Raw genomic sequence first — 15,326 nt, 5'->3', positions numbered from 1 at the left:
CAAGGATGTGGATAGAAACAAACCCTAACACACTGGTGGCAAGAATATGAATTAGTGTAGCCATTATGAAAAATAATATGGAGTTTCCTTCAAAAATTAAAAATAGAACTACCATATGATCCAGCATGTCCTCTTTTGTATATTTATCCAGGGGAAATGAAATCAGTGTGTTAAAGAGATATCTGCACACCCATATTCACTGCAGCACTATTTGTAAATAGCTAAGATATGGGATCAATCTAAGTGTCCATCAATAGATGAAGGGTTTCAGAACACGTGGTACCTATACAATGGAATACTATTTAGCCTTTTAAAAGGAGGAAATGTCATTTGCAAAACCATAAATGAACCTGGCAAACATTATGTTAAGTGAAATAAGCCAGGCACTGAAAGACAAATACTGAATATTTCATTTATATGTGGAATCTTAGAAAGCCAAACTCATAGAAGCACAGAGTAGAATGATGGTTACCAGAGGCTGGGGGAGAGGGAAGGGGAGATGTTGGTAAAAGGATACACAATTTCAGTTAGGCAGGATAAATAAGTTCAAAAGATCTATTGCACATCATTGTGACTATAATTAATAACAATATGTACTTGAAAATTGCTTTTAAAAAACACAGGGCCTTGAAGAGAAATGTGTATACCCATTTTCATAGTAACATTATTCACAATAGCTAAAACATGGAAGCAACTCAAGTGGCTATCCACAGATGAATGGATAAGCAAAATGTGGGGTGTGTGTGTGTGTGTATGTATAACAGAGTATTATTCACCCTTAAAACTGAAGGCAATTTAACATATGCTATAACATGGATGAACTTTGAGGACATTGTGCTAAGTGAAATAAGCCAGTCACAAAAGGATAAATACTTTATTGTTCCACTTACATGAGGTACTTAGAGTAGTCAAAATCATAGAGACAGAAAGTAGAAGGGTGGTTGTCAGAGGATGGAAAAGCAGGGAATTGGGAGCTATTGTTTCATGCTTATAGCGTTTTAGTTGTGCAAGATGAAAAGAGTTTTAGAGATGGATGGTGGTGACAGTTGTACAGCATTTAAATGTCTTTAATGTTACTGAACTGTACACTTAAAAGTGGTTAAGATGGTAAATTTCATGTTATATGTATTTAATCACAATGGAAAAAAAAAAAAAAAAAACCACTAAAGAGCCCTGCAGAAATTTAAGTTTGCTGTTGTCATGTATTTTTCCTCTCTTTAAAAGTTACTTGTCCATGAGCACGGCACTTTTCCAGAGGAGGAAGCGTGCTTTGTAATCCTGCATGTCTTCAACATGTAGTTCAGCATCCTGCACCTAACAAGTCCTCAACCAATGTTGCTGCTATTCTTGACAAAATGCCTCATTAATATGTTGTCTGAAATAAAATGAAAGTGGAATAATGTCTCTTCCAAAAAACATTAACCAAAATATTTCTATCCACCTATGAAAAGAGCCATGCAGATAACCCCAAATTTATTAACTCCAAAATTATATATTATTTTAACATGCTCACGATAGGTTGATTAAAGAATTCAGTTTACTACTACAAAAGAGTAGATGACTGAAAGCACAGCTAATTTTCAAAATTATAAAAGAGTACATATCTTAAGACTTTTGTATGAAGAACCTATTAGCTCATTAACTTAATAGGATAATCTGGGATTAATGCACACAGAATTAAAGTCTCAATTTCTAGAAGAAGTATCTGTGAGAAAAAAACTGAAAGGTTAATTTACTGCCGGCTATGTATGGAATACTTTATTCAGTAGCTTCCTAATGTTTAAATTAATGTAATGAATTTTTCAGAAGCCTCTTTAAACCAAGCACCTCGGGAAAAAAAAAAAGGGAAATACTTGTAATTCCAGCACTTTGGGAGGCCGAGGCTGGCGGATCACGAGGTCAGGAGATTGAGACCATCCTGGCTAACACGGTGAAACTCCATCTCTACTAAAAATACAAAAAATTAGCCGGACATGGTGGTGGGCGCCTGTAGTCCCAGCTACTCGGGAGGCTGAGGCAGGAGAATGGCGTGAACCCGGGAGGCGGAGCTTGCAGTGAGCTGGGATCACGCCAGTGCACACCAGCCTGGGCGACAGAGCGAGACTCTGTCTAGGAAAAAAAAAAAAGGGAAATGCTGCAATTACTTACTAAAAATTTGTCAAAAACCAGTAACTACAAGAGCAGTTGACACATATTTTGCCTCTTAAAAATAAGAGGAATGTGTGGGGCAAGGTGGCTCATGCCTGTAATTCCAGCACTTTGGGAGGCTGAGGTGGGCAGATCATTCAAGGTCAGGAGTTCAAGACCAGCCTGACCAACATGGTGAAACTCCATCTTTACTAAAACACAAAAAATTAGCCAGGTGTGGTGGCGGGCATCTGTAATCCCAGCTACTTGGGAGGCTGAGGCAGGAGAATTGCTTGAACCCAGGAGGTGGAGATTGCAGTGAGCCGAGATTGTGCCACTGCACTCAAGCCTAGGCAACAGAGTGAGATTCTGTCTCAAAAAAAAAAAAAAAAAAAGAGAGAGAGAGAGAGACAAATACAACATCCTCTTAGATGTCAGTTCTGTATCTGTTCATAGAACGTACAATGACATCCAGGGAATCAATTAGCCTAGGAGAGACGCAATCAAATTCAATAGTAAACTACCACAGCAAAGCTTTGATGGTCTCCATCAAAATAAGGAGGCCTGAAACAGTTTATAAACTCAAAGCACCAGAAAAAAATGGTATACCTGGAGAATGTTAAATCAGTTCCTGCTTTCAGGTGGTTCTGTATCTAAATAGATGATTATATTCCAAAGATCTCCTGAGACAGAAATTTCATACCTTTTCTCAGGGAACTGGTAAATCTCTTCCTCCTCTGTTGAATACCGTCCTGTTTGTCATTACCCCTCTCATTTAAAGCTAAGGTAACAGCCAGGCATCAGACTCGTCCTAATCTGGTCCAAGGTGGGATCGCTTATCATCTTTGTTCTTAATGAAAGCTCTGGATTAGGGATGGCAAACTGGTTTCAATGGATAATGTCAACTCCAGTCAGTTGGTAATGATGCCTGATACACTCTTGAGAAGAACCATTAGGCCAACTGCTGCTTATCAGGAAGAATTGCCATGATGACTTAGTGTGTGGTGCAAGGGTAATGAGAGAGCCCCAACATAATTGAGGCCTATTTGCTATCCCTGTTTGTTTTTCACTTCCCAAAGTGGTCTACTTGAAGTGAAAAAAAGCAAGGCAAGATATATTCAGTGGTGGTGAAGATGCTACAGTCCTTCTTCCCTTTCTCTTGGCTCTTGGGTATGGTGGCGTGTGGTTGTGCTAGTCTCATGTTATGAGTCCAGTCAGTGGCAAAAGTTATGTGGCAGCTGCTATCAGAACACTTTCACTTCTCTACTCTACTTTAAGCACAGTACGCTCCCCTGCAAAATTCCAGTAGTCTGCAGCTGGTCCAATTCACTCCAAATGTCAACTTCCTCATTTAAGAAGGCCAAGTAGCATCATTTTCTCTAGTACCGTATCACTGGTTACCCACCTTCTCAAGTGTGAGGATCTCCACATGCTGCAAGAAACTTTTAGAACCCACACCCTCAACCTAAGAAAATATATGACAAAAAATAAACAAATTATGAATAACACTTTGAGTAATTTTATATTTTACTACCCACAACTACATCTCTATACATTTGAAAATCTATAGCATCTAGATGTATGAGGCATAACGCCATCTTAGACAATTATTGGTAGGCTCAGGAATTCGTGGACTCCCTGGTATACTCTGAGATCCCCTAGGGCATTTTGGCTCCCGATTGGGAACCACATGATTCTGTGCATGGAGAGCAGAAGGGAGACGGCTAGAGGCCTCATTATGGCAAATCTTAAAAAACAACACTGGGGAAAATTATGTTTCTTCTGGTTCTTTCTTCAGGAAGAAATAAATTTGACCTTTTTTTAGGTTATATTTTTACTTAGTCATTGTCACTGCTCTCCTTTGGATACATTTCAGTTTCCCTCTAAAATGTGGAAATCAAAGCTAGGCATAAAAATCAAATCTAAAGTGTATTCCTAAGGAATTCTGTGTTATCATGGGCAATTGCCTAGTCAGCTCTGTATGTCTCCCCAATACCTGAGTTAGACTACCTTTCTACCAGAACTCTCCTTACTCAAGATGTACGTGAAGCTTACTGACTAACCTAATGTTCCTAAAAGCCTAAAGATCCATATTTGATTTTTATTAATACAATGTATGCTTAATTCTGGCTACATTATTTCATTTTTCATGGATTAGAGGAATATTTTTAAATAAACTTTATTGTGTGTATTTAAAGTATACAACATGTGTTATAGGATACATACAGATAGTAAAAGGGTTACTACAGTGAAATAAGTTAATATATCCATCTCACATAGTTACCCATTTTTCTTGTTTTTGTGGCAAGAGCAGCTAAAACCTACTCACTTAGTGTAAGTCCCATATACAGTACCTTTTTTTACTTCAAAGATGCATTGTGAGCTGCTTTATTAGAATGAAATGAACCATTTAGCAAACTGTGAACTTCGTAAGCAAGTGTTTAAAACATGATTTTCAAAGACATTCCTTACCATTGTGTTGAAAGCCATAATGCAAAGGGTTTACATGTGCACGTTTAAAAGATGAGTCTCAGCATGTTACTTCAAAGATGGATTGTGAGCTGCTTTATTACAGGGAAGTGAACTGTTTACCAACCCGTAAACTCCCATATACAGTACAACTGTATTACCTACAGTCCTCATATTGTACATTCGGTTTCTGACTGCGGTTTTAAATTCAGAGTCATTCAATATAACTTACTCTTCTTAAGCAGGCTGATGAGGAGAGTTTTGAGGTCTTCTTTTAGGTATGGCAGGGAAAATCAAACTATAAGAATCAAATTTCATTGAATTCCAGTAAGAATAAGGGTCTTAGGCTTTTTAGTATTTTATTTGCAATATGGGTGAGATCCTTGGAGATATTTTAGCAAAAAACTTCATTGTAGCTGTAAAAAATGTCATTATCATGATAATACAGGTACAGTCAGAAAGAAAAGGAAGCATAAGTGCTGTCAATGGTAATAATTTCAATCACCAGCTGAAAGCAATGTAAATGAATTAAATCTAAGAATGTGGTTTTTTTTTCCAACAGTCAATTTGATGAACCCTTGAACCATCTTTTTATTTGCTGGGAGCAGACATGAAGTAATGATTTTAAACAGTATATATTTATGTCATGTAAATCAATTAGGCAAAATGTCTATATCATATTTTAATCTTTTAATTGTCTCTTATTCTTTTCACATCAAGCTTTTATCCAAAGCAATTTTTTAGCAGTATAGAGTTCAGTTGCTTCTGTTAAACAGTAAAAATACCAACATGGGTAACCAAGTAGTAGATGAAAGACAGTTTTTCCTTATAGAAGTATTAGAGCTGATGAAGAAAATATATTAGAATATAATTTTTTGAACTCCTAAGGAATCTGAGCATTGATCACTAATTGCTAATATCATTAAAAGAGAGACAATCAGCCTCCCAGCGGAAGAGCACACTACCACCTATGAAACATCTTGACAAAAAAGACACATCTGAATGGGCAAACTGCTAGTCTACCAATTTAAATAAAAATGAACAGAATGGAAGAACCTGTTGAACTACTCCTAGTAATGCAGTGAGCAAAATCTAGACTGTGTGATAACTATAAGACCACCAATCTGGTTTTCTTACAAATAAACTTCAGGAAGAACAGAAAGGAGGGGAGTGGAAGAGGGAGAGAGTGTGAGAGAGTGATAGGGAAAGAATCTTGCAGTTTATGACAGGAGATAATTAGAAATATGAACAACAGACTGGATATTTTATTATATTAAGAAGGTAGTAACTTTTAGGTAATGATATGTGTACTATGATTTTTAAACAGTACTTACTTTTAGAATAAATGCTAAAATACTTATGGATGTAATTATACAGGGTCTGGGACTGCCTTCATAATCCAGTTGTCAGGGAATAGTTGGGCTACAGATGAAACCAGTTCACCTACAAGTTGATCACTGAGGCTGGTTGATGGGTTTACAGAGTTTCATTATAAAATTCTCTTTAATTCTAATTTTGAAATCTCCCATATGTATTAGTTTGCTAGGGCTGCCATAACAAAATACCACAGACTGAGTGGCTTATACAACAGAAGTTTATTTATTTTCTCACTATTCTGGAGGCTGGAAGTCCAAGATCAAGGTATTGGCAGGCTTGGTTTCTTCTGAGGCTTCCCTACTTTGCTTACAGATGGTCACCTTCTCCCTGTGTCCTCACACATTTTTTGATTTGTGTGCACCTATCCCTGGTATGTCCCTTTGTGTCTCAATTTCCTCTTCTTATGAGGACACTAGTCAGACTGCATTAGGGCCCACCCTAACAACTCTATTTTAGCTTAACTATTTCTTTAAAGGCCCTATCTCCAAATACAGCCTGAGCTACTGCGAGCTAGGGCTTCAACTTATGAATCTGAAAGGAATACAATTCAGCCCATAACACCATAATAAATTTTAAAATAACATAAAATATGTTGATAATATTTTTAAATAAAACAGGATGCATACATAAAATCCTTAACTTCAAAAACTGAATTAAAAAGATATGAACTGTTTCTGAGACTACATCTTCAAATAAACTTGTCTCATATTCTCACCTTTTAATATTTGCCTCCTCACTCGATGTGTATCCTTAGCAAAGTTGTTATATTCATTTTCCTGGTAGTCCCTTTCTGAGATCTTAGAGACTAAATTGCATCATATGGAAAACAAAATTCTGTGGTGAGCAACTAGCTATATCCAGGCACTACAGCATTGTCTATGTTTTAAAGAAAATATTCATGTAACAAATATTATTTCTCACTTTCAAAATTATGCACAAACTGGGGAATTGACAGGGGTTAGGCGATAGCACAATCAGGAAAACATGTCCCAAGGTACCCACTTTTATCTCAGTGGAGATCACTGGCAGAGGGTCAGGGTGTCTGATTTTCCTGTCCTACGCAACTGGGTTTACGTGAAGTCATACAGAAAATACTAGCCAGACTTTACATAAATCTGGGAATATAACACATTAGTTAGAAGTTAGCATTAGATTCCAAAAAAAAGGTCATTACAACCTGAGAGAATGAGGCCTAATAAGGTGACAAACTTTACTAGGGATAAATGTATGATTTTACACTAGGGCTCAAAACCACTTACTGGAAAAAATAAGAAAAGAGAGGTATGGCTTTACAAGGACACATATTAATATTTTTGTTAAAAACTTTAACTGGTAATGAGGACACTGAGGGTCAATAATGTGTTTACTGAGAGTTCACATATTATTAGGTGTACCAGTAAGATTCCAACAACTCGAAAGAAAGATGAGGATTCCATTTCAGTCAAGGCTGTTCAGGTTTCATCTGGCATATTTTGTTTCTAGGTAATACACTTTAAAATATAATGCTAGGATGGTAAATATATTTAATACCATGTCAAATGAAGAATAATTGTTATTCTTGAACTTGGAAACATTAGTCAAGATTAAACAAAGACTGAAGACAGATATAATCTTGTCTTCAAATACTTGGAGGCCTGCCATTTAGAAAAGCTTTAGGCCTCCCCTCCTTGGCCCCAAACAGGAAGAACTCAGTAAACCCAGCTAACCCCTTCCCATCCCTTAGGAAATATCACTTCCTCGGGGAGGCCTTCCCTGGCCTACAGACTGAGGGCTCCTAGCCACTGGCTTCTGCAGTTTTCATTCTTCTCTGTTGGGCACTAATCCTATTTCTAATTATCAAATCGTGTTAGCCTGTGTCTTACGTAAATTCGGTTGCTTATAATAGAATACTATAGACTAAGTGGCTTATAAATAACACCCTTATTTCTCAGTTCTGGAGACTGGGAAGTCCAAGATCAAGGCACTGCCAGATTCTGAGTCTGGTGAGGGCTTGCTTCCTGGTTCTTAGATGGCTGTCTCTCACTTGAACATCGCATGGAGAAGGGGATGAGGGGTCTCTCTTGGACTTCCTTTATAAATACACTAATGCAAGTCATGAAGGCTCTGCTCTCATGACCTCAACACCCCGCTAAAGTCCCAATACCATCATCCTGGGGGTCAGATTTTCAATATTTGAATTTGTAGGGGAGACACAAACATTCAGACCATAGCACCACCCTAGACTGTAGTTCTCAGAGAAGACAGACCATGTATGATTTGCTGGTCCTAGAACACGGGTGCCTAGCATAGTAGAATGAAAGAACCCATGAGACATGGATTTGGATTTAATATGAAGATCTATGTATTTTTTAATAGTGTCGTGCAAATTCATGGGCTGCCTCGAGAGGGAGCAGTTTTCCTTTCACAGGTGGCCCGCATTCAGGCTTAAAATGGCAGCGAGAGTGAGGGGATTAAAAGTGACTGGGCTAAATGAATTTTACCCTCTTTGCCAACTGAAGAACTATGATTTGAATTCTTCTGCAAAACATCAGCTCAATTCTGATCCATTTTGGAAAAGTTTAGTAATACATTTTTCATAATTGCTTCTGTTCAAACCCAAATTTCATTTAATGTTTCTCCCCACTTTTTATTTCTCCTTCTCTCCCTACTCCCCAAAGCTGATGATTAATATTTCCATTTTATTATAAGGATGTATAAAGCTTCAGAAAACATAGTGGCAGACAGTGAGGTGAGGTCAGACTTAGAAACGAGGAAAATATTTCTGAGATTCTTAGCATCAGCTGAGCTGAAAGTAAATGTAGATTTGATAAATGACACAAAGTCATTACCTCTCCACTTCTCTTTTTGCCGATTCGATTTTTACAAGGACCCAGTTTTCCCTAAAAACACATCAGACTTTCAGCAAATATAAAGACTGCATCTTTTACTCACAAGGCAAAAAAAAACCTACCTAAATACTTTTCATTAAAATATATGCCCTATAATACTGGTTTTCAGATAGTCAAATATTACGTAATTTTGGTTATTCCTGTGGGAGTTAATAAGCAAAGACCTTGAAGGTCAATCTCCTTACAAATTAGTGAAACTACCAATTCTGACTTTGATTACTTGATTTAGTTTGATAATGAAGTTTGAGGATGAAGTGAAACATATGAACAAATACACATGCCTGCTATCCTTCCTCTAGTCTCTATCTTCCTTCTAGAGAACATCTTTTGTGACAGTATCCTCTAGCCCTCTATCAATTCATAGATAATTATGGAATTGTGAAAACAATATGTTATCAACCAATAATAATAAAAATACAAATATATTTATTTTAAACCCTACTACATCTGTTGAAAAGGTTAAGAAACAGGTAGATAGAAGCAATTAGGTAGAAGATTGAGAAACAATTAGATAAGGACAGGGAATTAGGTAAGCAGTGGGGGCTAGTAAATGATACCCTGTACCGGGGAGTACAACTGTTGGGAGGGAATCCACATACCAAGCAAAGGGGCTTCAAAAGAGCTCCACCCACAAAGAGGACTGAGTATGACTCTCTCAAGTGTGACATAGATGGAAATAACTTTTACGACCTTTAAATCTAATGCCTACCTCTTTCTGAAGACTTAATTCCTTCTTCTAAGGATGAAGACAAGGAAGGGATTACAGCGAAGACAAGAGGAATATGGGGAGGTTCATGATTTTCAAATGCTTAATGTTTTCCTTTTGTACCATGTCATAGTAGCAGTTAATGACCAGAGAGTAGATGTTTGACTTAAACCTCACTATGTTTATGTTGATATTTATACCTTTACACGTTTTCTACAGCTTTAAGCAAACCCTGCCAAACAATGTAATCATTCTCATGTTTAGCATAACTTCAGACATGTCTCTGAAAAACAAAAAAATACACGTGAAAAAAGATATGCCTATCCCAGGAAAAATTACATAGGTATACTCTTCAGAGCAGTGCTTCTCAAATTTGATTGTGAATATAAATCACTGGGAGATCTTGTAAAAATGCAGATTTTAATTCAGTGGGTCTCAGGTGGGGCCTGGGATTCTGCATTTCTAACAAACTCCAGGTGATGTTGATAATAATGGTGCACAGAACACACTCTGAGTATGTTTTAGACCATGACATGAAAACCCAGATTCGGCAGGAAATCTGTCCCCTCAATCTCATTCCCCCTTTCATAATTTCCCACTGAGTTCCTACACTTTTCCCTGTTTTGATGGTGAGAAAGCTTTAGGTACAGCTGGATGGATACAAATGAAAAGAAAATATTCTAAAATTACAACTTCAAGTGAAGATTTTAAGTTGACTGAAGGGTACAGACATATTTTTAATGTACATGAATTATACATACTTCATCCAAATCACTGAATACATGATATCCTATTTCTTGACATAAATGGAGCCCTATGCCTGCATAAATTAAAAGTAAGTTTATTTACAGACAACCTATAGAGTGGCAGAAAATATTCACAAACCATTCCTCTGACAAAGGTCTAGTACCCAGAATCGATAAGGAACTTAAAGAAATTAGCAGGCAAAAGACAACCCCATGAAAAAGTGAGCAAAGAATACAAATACTTCTCAGAAGAAGACATACATGCAGCCAACAAACATGAAAAAAAATGGTCCACATCACAAATCACCAGAGAAATGCAAATCAAAACCACAATGAGATATCATCTCACACCTGTAAGAATGGATTTTGTTAAAAAGTAAAAAAAAAAAAAAAAAATGTTGGCCAGGCTGTGGAGAGACAGGGATACTTACACACTGTTGGTGGGAATGTAAATTCGTCTAGCCCCTATGGAAAGCAGTTTGGAGATTTCTTTAAAAACTACGATTTCAACTACCATTCAACCCAGCAATCCTACTACTGGGTATATACTCAAAGGAAAATCAGTTGTTCTACCAAAAGGACACACGCATCCACACGTATGTTCATTACAGTGTTATTTCCAATAGCAAAGACACGGAATCAACCCAGGTGTCCATCAACAGTGGACTGGATAAAGAAAATGTGGCACACACATACCATGGAATACTACACAGCCATAAAAAAGAATGAAATTGCGTCCTCTGCAGCAACATGGATGCAGCTAGAGGCCATTATCCTAAGCAAACTAATGCAGACAAAGAAAACCAAATACCACGTGTTCTCACTTATAAGTGGGAGCTAAACATTGGGTAAACATGAACATAAAGATGGGAATAATAGACACTGAGGAATATAAAAGGGGAGAGAAAGGCAGACAAGGGCTGAAAAACTACCTATTGGGTACTATGCTCAATACCAGGGTGACAAGTTTAGTCACATCCCAAACCTCAGCATCACACAATATACCTCTGTAATGATCTTGCACATGTACACCTTGATTCCAAAATATATGTTGAAAAACAAAAAGAAGTTTAATTAATGCACAGCACACCATCTCATTGTTCAGATGTCTCTGGGGAGTGAGGTGATCTAAATAAATCACCTTTTTCAGATAACTAAAGTTTATCTTTTTAAGTTTCCAGATCTATTTATTTTAGAAATTTTTAATTGAAATCTTCCTGGAATTAACATACTCAAGAATTTTTAACTATACAAAACAAAGTTTAACATATCTGTCTGGGCGTGGTGGCTCAGGCCTGTAATCCCAGCACTTTGGGAGGCTGAGGCGGGTGGATCACGAGGACAGGAGTTCAAGACCAGCCTGGCCAACATGGTGAAACCCTGTCTCTACCAAAAATACAAAAATTAGCCGGGCGTGGTGGCAGGTGCCTGTAATTCCAGCCACTTGGGAGGCTGAGGCAGAGAATTACTTGAACCAGGGAGGCAGAGATTGCAGTGAGCTGAGATTGCAACACTGCACTCCAGCCTGGGCGACAGAACAAGACTCCATCTCAGAGAAAAAAAAAAAAAAGTTTAACATATCTACAGTTACCCAGGGTCAGTAGTTTTTACTCTATGGTATGACATAACATTATACGAGCTACTAAGGTCTCCACGGGACTATGTGCTCTCTCACCCAGAGCAGTGTTTCTCAGTCTATTTGGAGCTATCTTCTGTTTCCTTCCTCCATGGTCAGCTGCCACCTCACTCTGTTCTCTGATTGCCATTCCCTTGCAATTTCTAATCTGCTGCTTTGTTTTTCACAATAGTTTGGGAAAGATTCTGAAATGGGCTCCCTTCTCACTCCTGTTTTTAAAGCAGGAGCTCCCTTTCAGAGTTTTCAGTTGCTGGTAATCTGAATTCAGATAATCATGTCAGCTTAAAGAAAGCACAGAAAGTAATACCTCTGTAAGTATCTCCTACTATGACTATTGAATACTCACTGATGCCGGTGTCCTTACAGTACTGGACCAAGTACTGTCCCATGACTTTTAGTAGATGATTATACTCTTGGACATTGAGAAATTCCTGTTTATTATGGGATGGCTCCATGACCTCCAAGGGTATATTAACAATTCCAACCACGCCTGCACCAAGTCTGAGAAAATATATGCATATTTAAATTTTGAAAATTTGGCTAAAGAAAAAAATCAAATATATTCTGGTCATTTGAAATCATTTTTTTTTCCAATAATAAATTGATTCTGTTGGTCTGGACCATGTCAAAGCTTAACAAGTTATCTAATGACGTTATCATAAATCTGTGGGGATCCCAACATGTTTGGTACCATAATAAAAAAATCACTTTAGCACAATGTTACTGAGTTAATATGACTCGTTTTACAAACCTATCACCTTACATGGAGAGTGAGGGTGGCTGGGAAGGCAAGGCTTTTTGACATTAAAAACCATGGTGCCTTACTGCAATAAACTGGCATAATCTTCTAAATGACAGTGGCCAGAGAACTACTTTCTTTCTCTGCATTTCACCTATCAGATTGGATTTCTCCTCTTCATTGCAAAGGTCCTTGGGGTGCTCAGTGAATTCCATGAAGGAATCACAGAGTTGGCTTATCCCAGAGGGTAATGAGTATCTCACTGTAAATCTGCTTGGTGACATAACTTGTTTTGGGAAAGAGCATACAATTGTCTAAGCCTTTAGGGCTCCCCACTGCCTTTTGTATGGCACATGTGTCAAAGCCTCACAATTTGGGGTCCCTGCCTATCGTGTTTTGCTACCACTTCACTCTTCCTCCTTACTTTCCTTTCACTATTCATTCTCTAAGTCTAAATTTGGGCTTCATTCTTCTAGAAGGCCTAAATTGACCTCCCCAGTTTGCTTCACTGCCCCTCCTAAATGCTCTTTTTGCACTGGATGCTCACCTCTAACATAATATTCATTCATTCATTCAAGCTCAGCACCTAGTCCTGTTCCAGGAACTAAGAATATGGTGAGAACCAGAAGTATAGGTTCCCCCTGGCTTTGAAGTTTCTCTTTTACAGAAGGGTGGCAGGCATGAAGTTAAAAAACAGATAAGTATACAAGATCATTTCAGATGGTGATAAGTGGGGTGAGTAACATAATGCAGGTGCTGTGATATGTGAAGAGTGACAGGTAGGGGGAAGGGAAGGGACCAGTTTTAATTAGACAATCAAGGAAGACCTTCCTGTGGAAAATACTTCAGGCTCATGGCTGAATGGCATGTTAGGGCCCGCAGTAAGAACATCTGAGGACAGAAGGTTCAAGGCCGAGGAATGGCATGTCCCAAGGTCTCAATGCAGAAATGAGCTTAGGAGGTCTGAGGAACAGGAAATGCAGAGAGGGTAGGGTATTAGTAGGGGGTGAGGTCCCACAGCCAGTCAGAGGCCAGATAACTGGAAGCCCACGGCAAGCAGTTCTATTCTGAGTGCACTGGGATTTAAGCAAGAAATCCAACGAATCTAGGTTTTATAAGATAATTCTTGTTATTTTCACACAATATAAAAATATGCATTTATATGCTTGTCCCTTTCACTGGATTATACATCCTTAGCAAACGGGCCATTTATCAGCAGAGCTTAGTATAGTGCCTGGCATACAACGCTGCACTATAGGTGCTTATTAAATAAACAATGAATGAATTGCTAATTCCTTGACAGTGAAGAAGCAAGATAGTAAATGTTCCCCGACCCTTTCTACTGGTCATGATTATCATGTCTAATCCTGTCCTTTTCTGCATGTCTCTTCAGGACTCTACATCATTGATGAAAGCAGCTTGAGAAGTTTCAGACCATTGGGAAAGCATGAGAATGTATTACTCTAAAATCCAAATAGGCTAGAGAGTTTCAGTAACATATGATCATGCAGGTAACTGGCATGAACTCATACATGTAGGGGCTGCACAAAATGTTAATAGGGTTGCTTTACAAGACTATGGAGTTTTCTTTCCTTCCTCTTCTAAAAGTTATTTAATATGCTTGTATTATTTTTAAATTGGTAAAGCATTAAAAATTTAAGCCAAAGAGGTGGCACAAGGAATGGCCCCACATCAAGCTGCTCAATCAATGCATAGAAAAAAATTTCCCAAAGTGTGATTTTTCCTTAGAGCATGCATGCAGATTCACCGATATTATAAATGAGGCAGATTAATGCCTGCATATCGACAGGAAGGGTGAACAGAGACTATGACACTTGCTCCCATTGTGATTAGTCACTCATCTCACTCTACAGACAGCATCTTACTGTAACCTCCCTCTCTCTGCTTGTACCTCTGAAAGCAAAAACATACTTACAAGGACTTCAGTTTCAACTGTGAGCCCACTTTTTCATGCATTTTGATCAAACGGTTGTTGCTGTAAATGAACATTCCAGCTTGGCTTCGGTTTTCCACGTTCACGCCATAGAACAGGGAGAGTGTTCTGGCTTTCTTTAATTCTCTAGAGTTAGATTTAGAAAGTTTAAAAAGTTGTTTATTAAATAAACATATATAGTTTATGAAACTGCTAATAATTAAACTAGAAGGTTAACGTCAAAGGTATATATCCAAATGTTTGGCAAAATCTGGTAGGCACACTCGGATGTCTCTGTATAGCCACGTATTCTGCATAAACATGACGCCAGTAACTATGCCAGTCAAACAAAGGCATTTACTGATTCAAAAACACGTCTGCCAATTTAAATTGACAAGAACTAGAAAATGCTGAAAGAGTTGTGAAATATTAACCGGTCTTATAAGTTCATTGCAGCATTTTTTACAAAATGATGACTTGGCTATTTTAAATTTTAGGTATTTCTAACAGTAGGTGTGATTTCTAAATTTCAGCATCTTCTCAAGTCTCCAGATATCCCACACAGACTGGAATGCACCAAAAGATATTCTCTGGCTTCCTCTTAACCTTTTCCAAAATACAAGGTAAATAAGTTATTATCATAAAGCAAGTTTACAAGGGCAACAGATATGAGCTCCTGTTTTTCTGACTGACCTTCTATATTAT

At 37.8% G+C, this 15,326-nt stretch overlaps 1 protein-coding gene across 1 annotated transcript in view; it reads right to left on the bottom strand.

The window, feature by feature from the left end:
- The window catches only part of MORC1 (MORC family CW-type zinc finger 1), a 149,663-nt gene that overhangs the window by 82,053 nt on the left and 52,284 nt on the right, over positions 1 to 15,326 (bottom strand). The window contains exons 11-12 of the mRNA XM_074033711.1: positions 14,625 to 14,768; positions 12,296 to 12,450 (exon numbers count right to left, since the gene is read on the bottom strand). Coding sequence (XP_073889812.1) covers positions 12,296 to 12,450; positions 14,625 to 14,768 — 299 coding nt within the window. The remainder of the gene's footprint in view (positions 1 to 12,295; positions 12,451 to 14,624; positions 14,769 to 15,326) is intronic.

The sequence above is a fragment of the Macaca fascicularis genome, chromosome 2 (assembly GCF_037993035.2).
Source record: "Macaca fascicularis isolate 582-1 chromosome 2, T2T-MFA8v1.1".
In the NCBI taxonomy this organism is placed as follows: domain Eukaryota; kingdom Metazoa; phylum Chordata; class Mammalia; order Primates; family Cercopithecidae; genus Macaca; species Macaca fascicularis.
This window is presented reverse-complemented; position numbering and strand designations above follow the sequence as displayed.